Source organism: Theobroma umbraticum, unplaced genomic scaffold (genome assembly GCF_002168275.2).
Source record: "Theobroma umbraticum cultivar Fairchild unplaced genomic scaffold, ASM216827v3 scaffold_20.0, whole genome shotgun sequence".
NCBI lineage: Eukaryota > Viridiplantae > Streptophyta > Magnoliopsida > Malvales > Malvaceae > Theobroma > Theobroma umbraticum.
Genome location: NW_018397266.1, coordinates 790,951 through 813,385, shown reverse-complemented (window position 1 = coordinate 813,385; position 22,435 = coordinate 790,951). Strand labels below are relative to the sequence as shown.

Sequence of the window (22,435 nt, the reverse complement as noted above, 5' to 3'; positions counted from 1 at the left end):
AAACTGTTTTATTATTATAAAAAACACATGGAATCAATCATACTTCTTAGCGGTGCCACGATCTAGTGATCCCCAAGAGAGCGTGGGATTTGGGGTGCATGACTAGGTCATGCTCCCCTTAAGGAGATCCAATCACAAGGTGATTGATCGACATAAGGGAGCGTTATTAACTTGACCTAAGAGAAAAGAATATGGTGAAAAAAAAATATTTTAAATATTTTATGTTTATTCGTTAATGTCGTGTACACGGTTGAAGTAAATTGTATATTTTAAAAATTAATATATTTACATAAAATTATAGATAAATTTGAAGAGTCAATGTACTTTTTATTTTATTTTATTTTATTGGATCAAGGAATCATGACCTTATAATTTTTTGCATTGAACATTTTCTGTTTGAGTGGATTAAGTTCTGCAAGTTGGCAAAACCGGACAAGCATTGAAACATGTGACGTGAGTGGAGAACAAAGCTCTTTTCCCTTTTTTTTTTTTACTAAATTTAATAATTATCAAAGTATAATAAAGATCATAAAGTAATCTTCATTTAAATTTTATGATGTCTATTTTTTCGTATGATATATAGTGGTTTTTAAATTTATATTAAGGTAAATTTGATGGAAAAAACATTTCTGTTAATGCAAATATGATTAAAACATAATAATTATAACTAATATAGAAGTATCTTCTCTCAACCTAAAACTCTAAGGAGTGGCATACAGAAGTTGAAATTTAAGTGTATAGGACGCCAACGTAAGGCTTGACTACTGAACCTATGTACAATTTTCCATTTAATTCTTCAACTTCACTAACCGATTCAAACCAGATTCCACCATCTCCATCCAACTGCTTCATAATCTTTCCCTCTTGGTCATATTTGACCCCGACGGGGTCTAGAGTAAACCAAGGGATAGTTGTTTCACCAGACAATTTGGTGTCGCCGTCATTTTGGATCCTTCCTCTTCCACTGTTTAGTGCTACCCAAAACTCTCCCTTATCATTTCTCTTGATGTTATCTGGCATTTTTGGCAACTGCGCAAACTGTTCTGGAATATAGCTGTCTGTCGTACTATCAAGGTTGAACTTCAAAATTCTCATTTTATTTGTTTCAGCAACTAAAAGGAATGAATTGTCTTTGCTCAAAGCCACCCCATTTGGAAACGCTAAACCCTTGTATAATACCGTTACTTCCTTGGTTTGAGAATCATATTTAAGTAATCTTCCGCTTCTATCAAACATCATTGGTGATAAAAAATAATGCCTACATCATTATAATAATGATAATTAATTTTCGTTTATATATATCTATATGTCAATAGAGAGAGAAAAATTGAGGTACCTTCTTTGGAAGATAATGCTACTATCTGTAAAATAAACTACTCCAGTGTTGGTATTGATGTCTAAAGCATTTGTAAATTTGAAAGGTACTCCTTCAGCTGAAGTAGCTAGTTGTTGAGCCACCCCACCATTGGGTCCGACCAATAGGAGACCAAAGTAAGCATCCGCAATGTAGAGATCGCATGTTGCACTGTTGAATTTCAGACCCAGTGGCCTTCCACATGTTGGTTCAAGGTCTGGATTTGTTGACCCATCGCACACCTTCCTATCCCTAACCCAACAAATCAAAGAAATTAACCAGCAATCAATCAGTTGTTCATTAGTTCAACCATATAGTAATTTTCTTCTGTTAGAACAAAAATATGGTGAATAATTCCAAATTAAGTTCTTCAAGTCAACAAGTACTACTAACTTAAGAGAACCAACTAGACAAATAACCATTTTATTTAGAATTTGGTATTCAAGTTATTAAATTCAGTAAGACTTCAAATAGTAAAAGTATAAAAGGGCAAGAAATGTTGGGTCAGCTCAGCTTTCAACGCTAATTGTTGAAAAACAGATAATACAATGTTCGATATGAGTTGGGAGTCGTATTGTGGTTTACTTCTTTGAATATCTTAGCTCAATAAGCGCTGACCCAACTGTGTGGTTTTAGGTTTATGTTCTAGGAAACATGCATGCGGGATAAAATAGCTATAAAGAGGCTCAAACAAGTGCTTCTATAGGCAAACCGAATCACTGACACCATCATGGGGTTGAGAAAATCACTGTCCTGGTCAAAATTTTACTGTAATTCAACAAACTCCAGTTTCGAACAAGATGATCATGCCTATGATATATTCATGGCTGTAACTGAGCGGTAATGCATGGCTGTTACATTTTAACCATGACGTATAAAAGTTTTTCGGTAATTTATAGGGGGCTGGCAACAAGTGAAAACCACTTCGGTAATTAGAACTGGAAACAGACCAGGTAAATGGCCCTGTTTTAAATTCTTAGTGAGTTGTTTCCAGGGGGTTGAGTTGAGTGGAGTACTGGCAAAGAGCGAGTTTTTTTGGGATTCTTTCATAGTCTAACAACATGTCACCGTTAGATTGATGCATGAATGAAATCTTATACCTTTCAAAAAAAAAAATCTATCAAAAACGGAAGTGTTTGCTTCTCTTAAACATAAAGTTGCAGCCTATACTCTTTATAGAAACATGAGAGGAAAGAAAAAGTAATCGTATTCATGCAGGCAGATGTAGAATAAAATACCTGTCTGAAGAAGGTATGGCAAACTCCTTCCAAGCAAGATTGGGTCCTTGCCATTTGAGTATTCTGCCATCAGAGACACCAACATAAGGCCCTTGATTTTTGCAATCAAAGGCGATGCTTTCAGGTCCTGTGACTTGAGGGAGGTCCATTTGGTAGTAATTCTTATGGAGGTCATCACCCTCAGGAAGTTGTTGAAAGGATTTTATGATGTTTTGGGAGAGGAAAAGTACGAAGAACAAAAGCTTGAATGAGTGAAATATCTTCATGGCGACAGATGCACATGACCATTGGGGATATACTTATATTCACTGCAATTGGGGGAGGAATAAGAATTTTATCTCAAAATCAAATTATTAGCCAAGATGTAATCAAAATATATATTTTTTGTTTATTTTTTTTAAAAAAAAATCTGAAATCATATTTTATTTTTAATATTTAAAATCATAGTACATATGGTACAAATCAAATAAAAGAGACGTAAAGGAATTACCATGTTAAAAACTTTAATGTGGCCTGCCCCTTTGCCCCTTCTCACCGCACTTGGTAAGTGGTGTAATTAAAGGAATAAGATAGTAACCCTTTGAACATTACCTCTCTTTTATCTCTGATAACAAAGTACTATTAAAACACATCAAGAGAGAAATTCTAATATAATACATAATCTTTAATTAAATCAAATATTAAATTAGTGAAAAAAAAAAAGAGATGGATTTGACCTATCGACGTCAAAATTATTGATCTATTTTTAATGTAAGTATCATGGATCTTATATCAATAAAAAATTTCTTCACCTAATAAATATATAATTTAAGTTGAAAACATAAATTCATGGCATAAGCATTCTTTCTTTACCTAATTAAGAAATAAAACGAGTGACAGATTAATCATGCACATTAAAATGTTTTCTTTAATTCTTAGTTATGTCACGTTGTAATTGTTAGTTGGTGGCGAAGGTAGCAGGGCACATGAATTGGGGGGTTTTTTTTTTTTCCTTCTTTTGGTGAAAAAGAAATATCCAATTGCATATATATTTATTTTTGAAAAATATGAAAAGTTGGGATATATTGCAGAATTATTATTAATGAATGCATATTAAATGAAACGTAAAAAAAAAAAAAGAAAAACAAAATTAGCCGGGATGGTAGATGGATATCATACAGGTACCCTTATCCATTTAATAATGATTACTGCATTGGGAAAACCTAAATGGGATCTAACAATGAGCTGTTGTACATGCAATTGCAATGCTGTCAAGTTACATCATGTTAGTAAACTTCGTCCAACATCATTGAATTATAGGTGGTTGTGAATTTGTGATCAGTTGGGTAGTAAGCATTAATGCTGCCAAGTTAGTCGAGAACCCCCAAAGGCTTTTTCTCTTTCAAACGACAAATAAAATACATGTTGGATAGTGTAGCACGTAATTTAAGCATGCATGTGGCTTTTCTTTGTTGTAGAAAACCACGTTCAATGGCTTGAAAATCCAGACTAGTTGATATGCAATTCAATTGACCTTACAACTTTCCCCTTCACATATGACACTGACCACATGTCTACAATCATTATTTAGTGGAGACTACTACATATGTGCCTTGAGGGAAATACTGTTTCTCTCATCGTTTTTGTGTTAACATTTTTGTTCCATGTGATGTAATAATAATTTATTAATTTGATTGCAATACCTCATTTGTAAATTAATTGACTTACTCATAAATGGATAGATTTAATCTCTGAATTTATTCAATAATTAAATGTCATGTAAAGAATATAAATCTTTGAGGTAAAAGGGACAGGGCAAGTAATATGACTTCTGTTCTCTCCCAATCAAGCATCTAGTTGGATGAAGGAAGCCTTTTACAAAAGTATTGGAACGTTGACAAGAAAATTGGAAACACAAACACACAACAGCATCGACTATTATTTGATTATATAAAAGAAATAACATAGAGATTGAAAATTAGTGAATTATGTAAATAATGTGAAAAAAAATTAGTATAAAAAATTATTATCATATTTGTTAGAACTTAATCATAAGTTAAGCCATTTCTTGACAATTTAAATTTTTGGGACAATAGATTACACCAACATAACATGATATCAAAATTATGTGACTCAAATTGAAATCTTGATAATTTCACTCATTTTTCCTTTAAATTTTTTATATGATATCTTACCCATTTATCAGCTTTATGTGCAATACTCTTTAACCATTTTTAACCTTATACTATTTTTTTTTTAACATTTATATTCATGCAAAACTCATTAATCATTATCCGACTTTTATGTGACGGGATATATTAGAAGTTAAACATATTTAAACTTTTAAAATAATTCATCATTCAACTTATCTAAAAGTGAAACAATCTTGAGGCTCATATGAAACAAGTGTATTTAATTTTTAATTTTTGCAAAATTTTTCAATTACCTTAGAAAATTTAACAAAACTATTAAAATTTATTGCACATAAGCATTGTTTTCAATTTTTCATTTTCTAGAAAAGCCATCCAAGTATCATTAAATTAACAACTTTTCATATCTAAACTATATAATTATTAAAAATCTAAATTCAAATTGTTAATAGTGATTAACTTAGATCGTTTAATAATTACATTCACATCTGATGTGAGACGGGATATCATGTTTAAGAGAAATGTTCTTTTTCAACTTTAAAAGCAGATATATTTTTCATAAAATTTATAAGAAAAAAAAACAAAAAGCGGTGATAGAAAACTGAAATTTACCTTGAAATGTTCAATATTTTCTGAACATGCAAAAAATCGTTGAAGCCCGCTTTCAAAATATTAATTGTCCAATGATGAAGGACAAAGTCCATTTAGAGTACATGCTTGCTTTGGGCTTAGTTAGGCATTCATTTCACTGACCTAGCTAGCCCAACGTACCCAATTAGAATTCTACTTTTCATGTGTGACATTATCTTTAAATAGTGCAATAATTATGATATTATTATGAAATATAATTTAAAAAAACAACCATAAAAGAAAAGTGTTAGTAAAGTAAGAAAGATCTTATTTAAGTATAAAGTAATGATTTATTTATAAGCTAAAAACTCCTTAAAACCTAATCTTAATCCAATTCAATCTAAGAGTTCAAATCAGATTACGTTTTTTGTATTTTGCCTTGAGCTATTTGATTTGATTTGAACTTTTTGTGTTATAATATAATGGACATTCATGTATACATTCATAATATTCCCCTTGGATGTCTATGATATTAAGAATATATCTTGTTAAAATCTTATTAAGAAAAAACCTCATGGGAAATAATTCGAGTGAAAAAAAAATACATAATTCTTTTTAAAAATACACTTATGAAATACTATCTCATGAAAAAACTTATCAAGAAAAATTTAGTAAGAAAAACTAGCTTAATAAAAAAAAAAGAATACAATGCGTATTTTACTTCTTGATGATTGCATTATTTAAGCTCTTTAAAATGATACATTCTAATCTTTTATACCAACTTTTCAAACATTACAATAGGAAAGGCTTTGGTAAATAAATTTGCTAAATTGTCACTTGAACGAATTTGTTAAATACTAATATCACTTTTTTCTTAGAGATCATAAGTAAAAAAGAATTTTGATAAAATATGTTTTGTCTTATTACTTTTAATGTATCATTTCTTTAACTAAGCTAAGTAGGCGACATTTTCCTTATATAACATTGTTGGAATTTCTTTTTCAGTTGGTAGCCTATATATTTCTGTAATATGTTGAATTACAGATCTTAACCAGATTATGAAACACTATAAAATAATTATACCTCCACATGTGAATAAGTAATTTGTCTGACATTGAGCCATGAGTGGATCAGATAAATATCTTTGATCTGCATAACCAATTAAATTTTATTTGAATACATTTAAGTAATATAAGCTCATGTTTGTTGTTGCTGGGAAATATTTAAATATATGTTTAATTCTATTCTAATGTCTATAGGTGAGAGAATAAGTATATCCTATTAATAAATTTATAGCAAATGATATATCAAGTCATGTATTACTAACAAGATAAACTAGTACTCCGATTGTATTAAGATATGGTACTTCAAAACTAAGAAATGAGGTCGAAAATAGTCATTTTTCATATTTAGTGACCCTACAACCATTAGCAACTCAATGGATATGCTTTGTCTATATAAAATCATTTTAGCCTTTGTTATATAATTTGATTGATGGATAAAAATTTTATTTGTCAAGTGCTTAATCTGTAAACTCAAAAAAACTTGATTTTTCCAAAATCTTTCATTTTAAATTTTTGTTTTAAGTAATTCACACCTTTTAATAACTTTTCAAAAGTTTCAATAATATTCAAGTCATCAATATAAAACACCAATGATGACAAATTCAAATCTTTTTATAAAATACATAGATATAGAAAATCATTTTTATGACTTTCTTTTAATAAATATTCACTAAAATGATTATACCACATGTGTTTGGATTGTTTAATCCATATACATATTTATTTAATTTGATTAAATATATTTTTTGGTAATTGTGTGCTTCAAGCAACTTAAATCTTTTAAGGATTTTCGTATAGATATTGATATCAAGATATCCATATAAATAAGCTGTAACTTCATTCATTAAACGAATTTCAATCTTTTCATTTATTACCATACTAATAAATTTAGAAATATAATTACATCTACCACAAAAGAACATATTTCTTCATAATCAATATTAAGTTTTTGGGTAAAATCTTGGGCAATAAGCTGTCCAAATATCATTGAAATAACTTTTTTTATCTAAATCACGTAATTATTAAAAACTTAAACTCAAATTATTAGTAGTGATTGACTTAGATCATCTTAAAAATCACATTTACATCTAATGTGAGATAAAATATCAAGTCTAATGGATATTCTTTTATTCAAATTTGAAAAACAGACATATTTTTCATAAAATTTATAAGAAAAAAAAAACAAAAAATGATGATAAAAAGGTCGAACTTATATTGAAATGTTCAATATTTTCTGAACATGCAAAAAAAATCCTTGAAGCCTACTTTCAAAATATCAGTAGTCCAAAGATGAAAGACAAAGCCCATTTAGAGTGCATACTTTGGGCTTAGTTAGGCATTCATTTCACTGGCCTAACTAGCCCAATGCCTCTAATTAGAATTCTGCTTTTCATGTGTGACAGAATCTCTAAAAATTGCAACAATTATGGTACTATTTATTTAGTAAGATCAGTAATGTACCCAACCACTTGTTTGAATTTATTTTCTTGATATAGTCAAATTAACATATTTTATATATAAAAGGAAAACTTAACTCAAATTTAAAATCTCTATGCCAAAACATCTTACCTAATATTGATTAAAGAACAATACTAACTCACACTTTTTCAAAGACTACAACCGATTAAAAAGATGGTTTCAAAGTTCACTTAATTCTTTATTCATGTAGAACCAGATCAAAGTAAACCTTCACTAAATAAACTTCTCTCTTTTCGAGAATTTTACTGCAAGAAAGAACTATTGCAACTAGGACTTTACCCAAGAACAGTAAGTCGTGACATTGCACATCTTAATTTTTTTATTTAAAAAGTTTAAATTTGAATTTTTTTAAAAAAAAAATTAAAAAGGTGCTAACTCTACGTCGATATCTTCGGATAAGTGTCTCAGATCTCTTAAGTTGTCGAGAAAACTGGGAAGACAAAAAGGACGGTGTACAAATTAAATATTAAAAAGGGCAAAAGAAACGGCCAACAAAGAATCTTTTCCCTGTCGTTTTGGACAGTGATCCAATCCCACAAATTATTTTATTTTATTGGATCAAGGAATCATGACCTTATAATTATTTGCTTTAAACATTGTTTGTTTGAGTGGACTATGATCTGCCAGTTGGCAAAACCGGACAAGCATTCAAACATGTGACGTGAGTGCAGAACAAAGCTCTTTTCCCTTTTTCTCCTTTTTTTTTTGAATTTTTAAATTTAAAAATTATCACAATGTAATAAAGATTATAAAATAATGTTCATTTACATTCTGTGATGTCTATTTTTTTCGTATGATATATACTTTTTTGTTTTAATTAGAATTTTGTGGATTTCTTTTTCAATTAGTACTAGATTAGGTTGTTAATTTTACTTTAAAAATCATAAAATATTTTTAATTACCAATCAATGGATTAATTTTGAATTTAGTGTATTTTTATAATTTTATCAAGACAAGATTAACAACTTAACTCCTATGAAAATAGGACAACAATGAGTACCCACTAATCAAGATTGAGATAAGTTCAAGTAACAAGTTTAGTATTTATTTCATATTTGAGTAAGGTACATCTATTACTCTTTGGATACCCGATACTCAAACCTAATTACGAATGTTTATTTTTTTTTTTTAACATTATTGTTTGAGATATTTTTAAAATAATTTGTTATTTAAATTTTAATTGTAATATTTGTTTACTTTTATAAATTTAATTACTTGTGAATTGCTTGAATATGAATTGTCAAATATAATTATTATATGTGTACAAATTCGGATTGAGTTGTTAGGTACCCATGAAGAGATTAATAAAATTTTAACATAATACTAAAAAAAGTCTCTAAATTATTCAAAAAGGTTCAAATAATCCCTTATTCTTTTATTACGTTTCAATCAAACTATTATGTTTTTATTATTTTTTAAATAAACCCTTTTGACTAATGGTTCATTATTGCCATTACTCAAAACACCATATGTTATTTTATATCCATATGACATTAATGTGAAAAGTAAAAAATGTCACGTGATTATATTATCATATCATATTAGCATACCATGTCATCATCAATTATGCTATATCAACGTATCACATCATCATCAATTAAGATATGCTAGCATTCCATGTCCATGTCACATGGTATAAAATAACAAATAATATTTTGATTAAGTCAATCATTAGTCATAAGAGCATATTTGATTCAAAATAAAAATATCAATTTATTTCGCTCAAAATAAAAGTATAAGGTTTGATTAAATGTAATAAAAGTACAATGGGTTATTTGAATTTTCTTAATAGTTTAAAGACTTTTTTTGATATTATTCTAATAATTTTTTCACATAATCAAGTATTTAAACAAATTTAATTACTTAATAAATATACGTAAGGTATTAAGTTCAAATTTGAGTAAAATATTTTAAAAATAGTTGGACAGTTGTAAGGTTTGAGTACTTTCCTTATTAATAAGGTTTGTAATAGAGCATCTCAAAATTATTAGGTATCTTGACAACCTTATATAAGAATAAAAGTTATCCACATGGTGTTCATAAAAAAAATAAAGATTACATGCGCATGACATGTATGCTAACTTAAATTTTTACCTCTAATGTGGCAAGTGAATTGGATTTTTAGCAAATATGACATGTAACAACTACATTTTTCTACATGACATATAATAACTAAATTTTTAACATGACATATAATAACTAAATTTTAAAACATGACATATAACATTACATTTTTCAACATGGTGTTAATAACATATTTTCCACAAAAAGTAATAATAGCACTTCTAACATGCAGTGTAAAAAATATTTAAAAAATGACATGTAACAATATCATTTTTTCGACATGCGGTGGAATAAATTTTTGAACCATGATGTTTAATGACACATTATACAGGCCTAACCTCTTACATCTTTACATATTTTAAGGTGAAATTTATAAACACCCAAAAATAATACAAATCTTGGTATATCAACACTTTGTACAAATTAATAGCAACATTTTATATAAATTATTAATAAGTTAACATCTAATAAAAATTACTAATATTTCATATACAAATCATTTACTCGATTTATATATTTATATGTAAATTAATGTGCTTCATTGAATTTTTAGCTCAATCGAGAAGTAGCCTGAGTCCTACAGAGCACGAAAACTTTGATGCCTGGTTCGTTTCACTCATAAAAATAACGTTGAAACATTTCTCTAATGAGCTTGAACAAGACGATGATTGACAATTGTCTTGCATGTTTTTGACACAAGTTAATATATTCTACAATATTTGATATCATGAGTTGGTATCGTCTTATCGGTGACTATGCATGTATCCATCTTTGAGGAAAAGAAAGCTAAATCGGAGAGGAGATGAAATAAAATGAGTGAAATTGAGGAAAAATTTGACATAAGATTTAGATCAAAACAACTTCGTTTGGATAACATGCCAAGTCATTTGCTTTGTCATCAGTTTATGCGATTTTTTATTGCATGTGATACTCGTTTCATTCACTTATCAATTTAACTCTTCATTTTAAAAAATAAAAAATGTTTAACTTTGATTATTAGAATTGGAATATATGACTCTAATTAAAAAAGTGTCTAAATATTTAATCAAATAATATATTAAAATCTCAAAAAATAAATGCAGTCTTTTTTAATGAATAATATATAATTTATAAAAATAGAATAAAACAAAAGAAGAAGAAGAAGAAAAAAAAGCAACGATAAAGGAAATTACAGGTCAGAAGTCACGCATGTGTCAGGAGCATGGGCCATTCAGAATCTTATCATCATCGTCATAAAAACAAAAGCGAGCGTCCCCTACACAAAATCTGAAGAGCGCATAAGAGGCTTCATCTGGGACACGAATTGACCTCTCCCAATTTTGCTGAACTCTCCAGCTGTGAATCAATGCCCCCCCACCCCATATCTTAGTCAAAAAAAGAAAAAGCCAGCCAATTTCGGAATAGTCTAAATTAAAAGAGAGATTGGAATTATTTTGGAGGTTTGCTTTTGCCATCTAAAATGTCTGAAATATCCTTTCCTTTATGTCTATTTTACCCTGTGGGGTATGTGACTTTGAAATTTTGCTTGGCCAATTTAGATAGCCGCCCTTCTGTTTTTCTTTTTATTATTAGTACGGGAAATGAATGATTAATTGAACTATAGACTTGACCATGTGATCATTATGTACACAAAGAGGATCTCCCCCTAATCTTCTATCTCTTTTTCATTTTTTTAAAAATAAGTAATAAAAAAGTGTTTTACAATTTATATTAAATTAATTTAAATTTGATAATAATTAAAAAATTCATAAATTATTGAAAAAATTTAAATAAATATTTATTATTTATTATATTCAATAAAATTTTCATATATAATAATTAAATAATTATTATTAATTAAAATATTATTTATTATTTTATATTAAATAAAATTAACTTGACATGTTGATATGACAATGAATGTATGTGATCTATTGATATGACATGTTAATATGATAATATGATATTTTTATTTTTCATGTTAACTCTTTATAATATAAAAAATAAAAATAATATTTTTATCAATAATAATTAATTAATTATTAAACCTTATTTCATTCATTAAATTTTTTGATATTATAAGAAGAAAACCTTATTTCATTAAATTAATATTAATAATAAAATAAACATTGTAAAACTTGAAAATTCTTGAAAATAAAGTTAACAATTTTAACTAAAATAGTAATGGAAGTAAATATAGAATAGTTAAGCGTTAAATTTTAAATCTCATCAGACAAATCTATTTAACCTCAAATTATAAAACATAAAATAATATATATGTGTCAATGTTTAACTCTTAATGAGTGAGAGGATTCATTCTAGAGTTCAAAATGATTTCGATTTTATATTCAAATTCATTTTGTATTATTTTATATCAACCATATAATCTTTAAATTCCACAAGTAAAAATTAAAATATTAATATATGTTCATTTGTTATATTAATTTATTAATATTTTAAATATATTTTAATGAAATATGTAAGGAGACTTTAATCTCATTGTTCTTAAAATTTTAATAATTTTATCTGAATAAATAAAGTAATATTTGATTCCTTTCGGATTTTGAAGGGGTACTCTTCTGAAGACAATACATTGAACCACTTTAATACTCCAGGGCCACAAGCTATTAGATTCGACAAGAAGAAATATATACTTCAGTCTTAACTCTTAATTAATTAAAATTAATTAATGAAAATTAATGCAATGTGAGAAAACACGTTTCGAACGCTTAAAAGATATCGCTCCCAATCGGTTATAACCATTGGAAATCCAGCTGGTCCGCGGTCAGGAGGGGCAGATTAGTCAGAAGAAAATAAAAAAATAATAAAGTAAGAAGAAAACTACCGGGACCTTCCTGGAAACGGGGGAGTGGCAAGACCGTAATATCGTTAACAAGCAGTGGCATTCTCTTCCGTGGTTCACGAAGAATGCCCTACCTCCCCACTATATAAATAGGACCCTCATGCCTCTAAAGCAGATTCTCATAATTTGCGTGAGCTGCGAGAAATTCGAAACTACCTAAACCTTTCTCTCTGTTACGCCTCCTCTCGCCATCTATTTTTTCATTTCTACCACAGGCTTTTCTTCGTTTGATTCGTTTTCTCGAATTTTTATATTTTGGTAAGTACTTTTTTTTTTCTTTTTCTATTGAGTTTAATATCTTTCAAATCTGAGTAATCATCGGTTCTCTTTCATGAACTGATTTGTTGTTTTTGCGATTGTCTTTAGGATCTGATTGGAAGTTGGTAAACGATTCTTGTGTCACCGGCGTTGATTGAAGAATTCCAAGTTTTGTATCGTAAGTATCGATTCTTGCGGTTTCTATTCGTTTTTTTCGTATTGGTGATGCGATTTACGATTGGCTTTTTATTCTTTTAATGTATAGTTTTGCATGGGACTTGAATCTAAGATTGATTGGTTTTGTATTGGGATTAAAAGCTGTATTCTTTGACGAGATGAATAATTTAGGCTTATGTTCTTCTATTTTCGAGCTGCTTTATGATGCGGATTTTGATTTCGTTAGAATTATTTGTCGGATGGTTTTGCATGGGATTTGAATCTAAGATTGATTGTTTTGTATTTGGATTAAAATATGTATTCTTTGACGAGATGATCATCTCTTTTCAAGCTGCCTTATAATACAGATTTTGATTTCGTTAGAATTATTTATTGGATATATTTTTATATGTTTTAACAAATTCAAAACTGTTATATTTATTGGATGAATAAACTGTAATGCTTTCCTCACGTTTCTTGAATCTTTTCTTTATATTTATGTAGTTTTTAGAATTTTTATTAATGCTGTAGATGATAGTTCTGGTTGTTTCTATCGTTTGAATTTCCTTATGTTTATTGAATTTAATGTGTTTATTTTTTGTAATTTTTAATAATCTTGTAATTGTGTCTGATTCTCTGATCTTGAACTTTATGTGGAGATATCTATGGACTTACTCTATGTATACCATATTGTTACATGATTATTATTGTTTAAATATAGATGTTAGTATTGAAAAGGAAAAAACAATTTTGCAGTCATATTCTTATTTTTGCTCAGTTGCAGTCATATCCTCCGCAGAATTTTGGCAGTATTGTCTTGGAACTTTGGATTTGTCTCAAGACTTGACTTTCTCCTATGTCTACAAATTAAGCATAGATTTTCTTGATTTTTTGAATTCATTGTTGATATTAACATGATGTAGCTGACAACTTTCTGTTTTTAATATTTTTGTAGGTGTCTGAATGATCTAATCTAATGGAGTCTAAAGGTGGGAAAAAGAAGTCTAGTAGTAGTAAATCCTTATTCTACGAAGCTCCCCTCGGTTACAGCATTGAAGACGTTCGACCAAACGGTGGCATCAAGAAGTTCCGATCTGCTGCATACTCCAACGTATGTAGTGGCTTATCTTTGCATATTGCTGATAATGAAGAAGACTTTTGCCTTTTTTAATTGTATTTATCATATAATGCTGATGTTCTTTTTATTGTATTGCAGTGCTCTCGCAAGCCATCCTGATATCCTCAAGTTTGCCATCTGACCACTGGTAGTGGTCAATCAACTGTTGTCTTGCTTTTGTTAGTTTTAGATCTTTTCTTCGACTGGCCTCTTCCTCCTCTCTCTTCGCGACTGTGATTTTTTTACAACTGTGATCCCCGCAATCGGAAACTGTGTACTTGTGATTCTGAGAAACTTTGCAGCTCTAGTGGTATCCCTTGGTTGACATCGCAATGGCAGTATCTGCAATTGGATTTGAAGGTTATGAAAAGAGGCTCGAAATTTCCTTTTTTGAGCCTGGCGTCTTTGTTGATCCTGAAGGAAAGGGTCTGCGATCACTGTCGAAAGCCCAGTTGGATGAGATTCTGGGTCCAGCCGAGTGCACCATTGTTTCCTCACTGTCAAACAAGCAGGTGGACTCTTATGTCCTTTCCGAGTCTAGCCTCTTTGTCTATCCTTACAAGATCATCATCAAAACCTGTGGGACAACAAAATTGCTTCTTGCAATCCCACCCATCTTAAAGTTGGCTGGCAGTCTTTCTCTTGCCATAAAATCTGTTAGGTACACTCGCGGGAGCTTTATCTTCCCTGGTGCTCAGCCATATCCTCACCGCAACTTCTCTGAAGAAGTTGCTATCCTTGATAGCTATTTTGGGAAGCTTGGCAGAGGCAGCAAGGCTTATGTGATGGGTGGCCTGGATAAACAGAAATGGCATGTGTACTCTGCTTCTGCAGAATCAGTCATCTCCAGTGGCGCTATTTACACTGTGGAGATGTGCTTGACTGGTTTGGACAGGGAAATGGCTTCAGTATTCTACAAAGACGAATCAGGCTTAGCTGCTGTTATGACCATTAATTCTGGCATAAGGAAGATTCTACCAGATTCTGAGATATGTGATTTTGAGTTTGATCCCTGTGGTTATTCAATGAATGCAATTGAAGGGGCTGCAATTTCTACTATTCATGTTACACCAGAAGATGGGTTTAGTTATGCAAGCTTTGAAGCTGTGGGCTATGATCTGAAAGATTTGAATCTGAAACAGTTGGTGGAAAGGGTGTTGGTTTGCTTCAAACCAAGTGACTTCTCTGTTGCAGTGCATGTTGATGTTGCGGGTCAGTCACTTGAACAGAACTGTTTGCTGGATGTGAAAGGATACTGTTGCGGAGAGAGAGGCATTGAAGAGCTTGGAATCGGCGGTTCCGTCATCTACCAGAAATTTAACAGTACTGGGGGCTGTGGATCTCCTAGATCAACTCTGAAATGCTGCTGGAAAGAGGACGAAGAGGAAGAGGAGTAGTTTGAACGGAGTTATTTCCTTTTAATAGTTTCCGTTGGTTCATTTAAATAAAATAAATTGCTCCGCAGGCATTGCCTAATGAGAGCATGGGGTATTATTAGTACGTTGTCCTTCAATTCGTGTCAATGTTACCCAAGTCAATACTATGCCTGACAACTTGAACGTGTACTGTCATCCATTTGGCAGAGTTTGGGTTTTAAGTTTGTATTGAACTTGGCTTATATTATTGCTATCAGAGATTTGCATGAATATTTGGTTGTGAAATTTGTGGCCTTATAAGATTGAAACCGGCGTGAAGAGGTTGAATGGAATGTTTCAAATCCTTGTCATGTAGCGTGTGTCTCTCATTACTCACATTTATCAGATAGGAAAGGGACAAGGTGTCCAACTTTGACGGATCAGACGAAGACTTAAAAGGAGCCTATGGGTATGAGGTAAAAGATTTCTGCGATTAATATCAAAACGCATATATGCATGTTGATCTTGATGCTAAGATTTGATTATGATATTTGATAGTATGTCGGCCATGGAATATATTGAAAAGAGATCAATTCCAAGAGAATAGTGGCGGTGAGAATAAAATTAGAAAAATGAAGTCAGATCAAACCGTTTTTTTTTTTTAAATGGGCTTTAGAGAGAGTTTTTTTTATAAAAAAAACACATCAATTTTTTAAAAATTATTTCTTTTCAATCAATCTTCTTTTCTTTTCCTTTCCGTATACAAATCACCATAATGCAACAGAATAACAAAATTTAAACTTTTTTTGTTTACATGAAATTTAAAAAAAAATAAAATTTAAAATTTAAAATTGTATTTAAATACTATTTAAATATATTATTTTAATATTAAATACATTGGTTTCTCATTTTTCTTTTTTTGAAGCATTATTTTTCAATTGCTTACTAGATTAACAAAAGTCTAATACTATTATTATTATATAAGTTTAAGAGTTATTTTTTTTATAAATTTTTTTGATTTTAACATTTGAAATCTTATATGAACTCGAAGTAAGATTTATTTTATTTTAATTTATTAGGTGATTAAATATCTTTTATGATAATTTTAATCAAAATTAAATTTTTCATACTTTATTTTATTAAGTAGCTTACCAAACAATTTTAATTTAATTTTAAAAGTTATTATTTTTTATAAAAATTTCATAATAATTTTTAAATTAGAAAAAACTTGAACCAAACATGTTATGCGAAGTTTAATTTTAAAAATGATTATTTTTTATTAAAATTTTATAATAGCTTCTATACTGAAAAAAAAAATCCAAATCAAACAAGCTTTGTACAATGAAATCTACTTTTCTAACTCCAACTATCTAAAATGTTTTTGGGAGTTTTACAAAGATAAGGGTCCAGAATTTGAATTTACACTAGTGATATTAATTTATCTGCTGCTGCAATTGTAAAATGTGGCTGTAGTTTAGTGGTAAGAATTCTACGTTGTGGCCGTAGAGACCTGGGCTCGAATCCCAGCAGCCACACACAATCTGTGGGTTTTTCATTTTTCAGTGGCTGCATGCTGACTGACCACTGCTCTGCCTCTGCCACTGCTGCTCTTGTGGTATCTTTGTCTCCACAATCTCCGATACCTTTTTTTCTTTAATGAGAAAAATGATGCATTCCACTATCCTGTCGGCTTTTCAAGAAGTGAAATTTCAGCGTCATAAATGCCAAATTCCCTAACATTACAACTTAAGAGATATGCTAGACAAGCTTTTCTCTCTTAACTTTCGATCACTCTCCATGGAATCAGACATTATTTCGAGATTTTGCTTAATAAGTTGTGCAGTGGATTGATTCCTTAGCATTCTTTGTTTATTTATTAGGCATAGCTTGTCAACCACTACTTTATCTGCAGTTGTTGCTCAGGATTAATCTAGGAATATATTCTTCTCTTTTCTGCACTTGTAACTATCAATTTCACATTTAGTTGGGGCATATATCTAAGTAGCAAGTGCCTGCTGTTGCTAGCCTCTGCCTCCTCCGTTTATGCATCGTTTAAAATTGCACTTCGTCTTTTGTAGCTACACCTCGATGGGAATCAGGAGAGGGAATTCTGTTTTATTATGTTCTGTGGCCTTATTCTGCGTGTGGAATTCTGCATCTGCATCTCCATTGGTTGCACCAAATGGCGTCGGCTATGAAGGTAAGTGACTGAAATCACATGGCTGTCTACTGATTCGATGTTAATAAATAAAAGAAGAAAATTCAAAATATGAATGTAACCTTATTTGTTTTCTTCTGGAAATATATTCAGTGCTAGCTTTAATTGGCATAAAAAAGCTCCTGGTTGATCCTCATGGGGTTCTAAACAATTGGGATGACTCCTCTCCAGATCCATGCAGCTGGAATATGGTCACTTGCTCTCCTGATGGTCTAGTTGTTGGCCTGTAAGTAGTATTATTCGTACTCATAAATGAGAATTAGAGCAGATGCGTTGTTCTGGTGTGTAAAAGTTCAAACTTGTTGCAGAGGAGCTCCAAGCCTGGATTTATCTGGTACTCTTTCACCTACCATTGGGAACTTGACAAATATCCAAACGGTGTAAGTATCAAAATTCTCAATACAAAAAAGTTCTAGACAGAAAGTCTTATGAAATGAAAATTTTTCGTGCAGTCTTCTACAGAACAACAATATATCAGGAGATATACCCTCTGAGATAGGGACCCTTTCTAAGCTTGAGACTCTCGACCTCTCCCACAATAACTTTGCTGGTCAAATTCCCAGCACCCTGTCTCATTTAAAAAGCCTCCAATACCTGTATGAACCTGTGTGACTTCTTTTCTTTTTTTTAAGTTACAGTTAATGAAATCAGAATGAATCTAATATATGATTGGTTTTTTGAATTGCTATTCAGGAAGCTGGCTAATAATAGTCTATCTGGAGAAATTCCTGCTTCCTTGGCTAATTTGACACAGCTTCAATTGTTGTAATCTCTTCATCCTATGAATGAATATATATATATATATATATATATATATATATATATATAGTTTTCCTTCCCTAATGAATTTGCTATATTCGGAGCAAGGATTATATAGAGTTTTGTTCAATTTTCCAGAGACTTATCCTTCAATAATTTGAGTGGTCATGTGCCCACATTCCCTGCCAAAGTATTTAGGCAAGTCTCACTCCAATAATCTCTCTTTTCTTTTCCTATTTATTTTATTTTATTTTACCCTGCTGGAAACAGGAAACTTGGCCAGCTTAAACTTTAGTTGCCTGTAATTTTTGAGTTGATACAGAATTGAAGGAAACCCTTACATTTGCACCGATGGAGCTGAGCAAGTAGGATGTGGAGAGATGGAAACAGGATCTTTGCCCAGCAGCAGCAGCAGCAGCAGCGAGGCCAAACTGAATTACCCTTCGGGAATTTTTCATGTAATAATAATATTGGTTTCTTATTCTCTTGATGTCATACTCCACCATTAGCTTACTCTTGGGATGATCATTCCTAATTAAATAAAATCATTTTGGTTTGATTGTGTATGCCTACACAAGTCTTGCAAAGAAGGAGATTTTTATGTCTTTTTTTATACTGTCTTGTACCACTACCGTTTTGTACAATAGATTTTATAACTCTTTCTGTTAAATGAAATTTTCATTTTGTCTTTTAAAAATAGTAAATAAAATGATCTAATTAAAGTTTTATTTGATTATTATTTTCATTACTACACAGTAATAGCATTTTACTTCAAGAGTAAAAGTGTAAAAAATGCATTTGAATATAAAAACAAGTCTTAGTATTTTTGGGACCCAATCCTACTTTAACTAAGACACTAATGAAGTCCAAACTAATTTGAGCCAAAACCCATCAATCATACCTGTTGAAAAATTCAGTGTTATGACAATTTAAATATTGAATCCAACAATAGGTTGTTCAACAATCAAGTGTTAAATTTTATTTTTGTACAAAGTGCTGAATTTTGAAAATGATAGAATTCATATCTTTTTCTTATATAGTTAATTCCAGAAATTTTTTATACCTGTTAAAGAACATGGAATGGGTTGATTTTGCTGTCTTCCTTACATTTATGGATGTCCATGGTCAACTTTGAATGTTATTATAAATTAGAATAAGAAGGAATCAAGAATATGTCAAAAAATGAATTCTGTCTATGCATAAGAATGTTTTTCATTATTGTTCTTATCAAGTGGTTCCTTATTATAAGGAAGAAGACAATCTCGTGTAGGTGGGTCACGTGATTCATTAAATCATACAATACAGATTTAGTGTTACACAAAAATTGTGAGTCTTTAAAGATTGTATTTATTGTTTGTGTTTAGGTAAAAAATGGATACTCTATATTTGGTAGCAGTTATAGGGCTCATGTTTCATTTTCTTATTGGTTTAGATGGTTAGTTTTTATCTTCATTTTTCTTTTTCAAATTCTCTGTATCAAAATTTCTAGTTTATTTTTAATCTGATAAATTTATTAGAAAGCAAAATTTATCAAAATATACACGAAATTAACAAATTCAACTTGTGAAACCAATCTTATGAAAAAGAAGTCATATCTTAGAAAGTTCTTAGAGCATAGGATTGAAAGTACAATAAGGTAAAGGATAATCGTGTATCGATGTCATTGTCTCTAAATTGTTATTTGCCCTTATCATTAATTTGTTAAAAAAATTACAAATGATAAACCTTATATACAAGGAAACACAGTAATTGATTGCATTTTGCAGTCATGAGACCAATAAACTAAGAACTCGTCAATGTAACTCTTATAAAGTTTTTTCTGTAACAAAATGACATAAAAGTAATCTAGAGAATATTATAAAAAAGGAGAGATCTGAATGAAAGGAGATTAACGTGACAATCTGGGCAAGGGTCAGGTTTGGAATTTGTGTTCTTCACACACCAATGCTTCAATCCAACAGTTAACAAGTAATTAAAGCATGCTGAACACTTTTTGTCTAGTATATATACTTCTTTCTTTAATTCTTCTGTAGTTTTTCCTGATAGATTCAGTGTTTTCTTTCATTTCAATTATGGTTGGAAGTTGATGCCTCTCTTGCAACACTCTGTTTCAGTTTGTCTTGTTTCATGATCTCATCTATCATTAAAGCAGATAAAACTGCATCCAGTTGTAAAAGATCTAATGTCAGTCTCTTTGATTGGGTTTAGGGTTCATCTGTGATAGCCTTATAGGATATGGAACTCTTGCTGAAGACTTGTTTATGTACTAAAAACATGGATTCCACTGGGGGCAGAGTGTGCATAAATAACTGGAAACTGAAAAATATATTGCCAATCGATTAGTTGCATTCCAATCTTCTGTGCTGAGGCCAATATTTCTGTGTGTGTTCCCTCAAACGAATAAGATTTTGATGTTTCTGCTTTAAAGTTTGCATTTGATCTTTATTCACTACATTTGCCAATACATCTGTGTGCAAAAGGATTGCAGGCAATTAAATAATAAATTATATTATTTTAATTCGTTTTTTTAATCTGTCGGGAACAAACATGAATGCCTGTAATCTTTTGTACACTATCAGTGAGATGAATAAAATTTTAAGACTGTGACATTGATACAAGTCTTGAAGCTATTTCATAATTTTTCAATTCTGTATTCTAACATTTACGTGTGAATTTGTATAGGGAAGCATTTTGTTTTCACAGTTAGATCAGAATTGCAACCCCCTTGAACCCAATGCTACAACTTATGATCGAACTAAATTGGTCAGTACTTAGGTTGTGCATGGTCGCTACTTTACAGAAATGGTAGGTAAAAGTTCGTACTCATTTTAATGGTAAAATAGCTACTCTATATAGTTTCTCTAGTTGTATCTGTTGCTTCTATTTGTTACTAGTTCTACCCTAAACTCTCCTACTATGTTAATAATTGTTTGATCACCAATCAGATTACTTGCCTTCATTTGTTTAATAGGCTCAGCTCAGCTTGAAACGACTTCCATATTTGCAGTTATTGGTCAGGGAATGAATTCAACGCTTTCTTTCTAGAATTCTGAGCATCCACCATATATTTATCAGTTCTGCACTCAAAGTAGACATGGGTTGCTTTTGCTTGAGCTTTTGCTTCTGCTTGCAGCCTCTTTTTTGAATTCTATGGACTATTGGTATCATCCTTTTCAGTGTTGTGTATGCTTTTAAGCGTGTCTCAGTTCTTACAATATTCCAAACGCTTAAAATACACACGATAAAGTAGGTAATCACCTTCTGCGCCAGCGTTTTAAATTTGCCGACCATTTTTATCTTACGATGGACCTTGCTTATTCGTTTTCTTTGGGATCTTACTAGTGCTGGAGGTATCAAGACATTCCCGTATGTTTATGCTGGCAGAACTGAACCCACTAAAGGTGCTTTGGGCAAGGAAAGAATGAGGAAAATTGAGTAGTAACTGAAATCTGAACCAATCAAACATTGCTGCTGTGCTTTTTTCTTAAACTAATCAAAATGCTAAGAGTATAATCTTTTTATCTTGGTCTATCTTCATGCCTTTGATGTTGTGGGTACTGGGGACAGCTGCTGCTTTATACACATATACAGGAAAGAAAGCAATTCAGAAGAGCGCCTGGCATTGTTGACATGCTTGATATTGAGTAGTTGAATTCAAAACAGGCTTTGAGCAGAAAGTTGCATGGTATAGCAGAAAGTAACGTCGTGAAAAGCAGCAGTCCTTGACCCCCTTTTGTTCTGAATGTTCAATATAGAAGAAGACCGTTAAGTCAGGACCAGACTTTGGCTTAAATTCAGACAGTGATTTCAGGTTTATGACTTTGCATGATTG

The 22,435-nt window shown here is 30.7% G+C and overlaps 3 protein-coding genes and 1 non-coding gene across 4 annotated transcripts in view; 3 read left to right on the top strand and 1 right to left on the bottom strand.

Moving 5' to 3' along the window:
- Nucleotides 1–611: 611 nt before the first annotated feature.
- LOC110423268 (protein STRICTOSIDINE SYNTHASE-LIKE 10-like) lies at nucleotides 612–2,892 on the bottom strand. Its single transcript, XM_021437437.2, has 3 exons — nucleotides 2,593–2,892; nucleotides 1,337–1,606; nucleotides 612–1,258 (listed from the first exon to the last, which is right to left on the bottom strand). Exons 1-3 carry the CDS (start codon nucleotides 2,856–2,858, stop codon nucleotides 730–732), a joined length of 1,065 nt encoding a protein of 354 aa, XP_021293112.1. The 5' UTR covers nucleotides 2,859–2,892; the 3' UTR covers nucleotides 612–729.
- An 11,495-nt stretch (nucleotides 2,893–14,387) lies between these two features.
- Nucleotides 14,388–15,932, top strand: LOC110423057 (Adenosylmethionine decarboxylase family protein). Its single transcript, XM_021437163.2, has one exon. The coding sequence runs from the start codon at nucleotides 14,604–14,606 to the stop codon at nucleotides 15,666–15,668; it is 1,065 nt and encodes a 354-aa protein (XP_021292838.1). The 5' UTR covers nucleotides 14,388–14,603; the 3' UTR covers nucleotides 15,669–15,932.
- A 1,016-nt stretch (nucleotides 15,933–16,948) lies between these two features.
- LOC110423435 (protein CLAVATA3 INSENSITIVE RECEPTOR KINASE 6-like) overlaps nucleotides 16,949–22,435 on the top strand; it is a 9,473-nt gene continuing 3,986 nt past the window's right edge. The window contains exons 1-10 of the mRNA XM_021437652.2: nucleotides 16,949–17,826; nucleotides 17,938–18,070; nucleotides 18,153–18,224; nucleotides 18,297–18,440; nucleotides 18,538–18,609; nucleotides 18,742–18,801; nucleotides 18,926–19,111; nucleotides 20,718–20,787; nucleotides 21,286–21,366; nucleotides 22,359–22,414. Coding sequence (XP_021293327.1) covers nucleotides 17,670–17,826; nucleotides 17,938–18,070; nucleotides 18,153–18,224; nucleotides 18,297–18,440; nucleotides 18,538–18,609; nucleotides 18,742–18,801; nucleotides 18,926–19,111; nucleotides 20,718–20,787; nucleotides 21,286–21,366; nucleotides 22,359–22,414 — 1,031 coding nt within the window. The 5' untranslated portion in view covers nucleotides 16,949–17,669. The remainder of the gene's footprint in view (nucleotides 17,827–17,937; nucleotides 18,071–18,152; nucleotides 18,225–18,296; nucleotides 18,441–18,537; nucleotides 18,610–18,741; nucleotides 18,802–18,925; nucleotides 19,112–20,717; nucleotides 20,788–21,285; nucleotides 21,367–22,358; nucleotides 22,415–22,435) is intronic.
- On the top strand, nucleotides 17,090–17,161 carry TRNAH-GUG (transfer RNA histidin (anticodon GUG)). Its single transcript has one exon. It is a non-coding gene; the product is annotated as a tRNA-His (tRNA).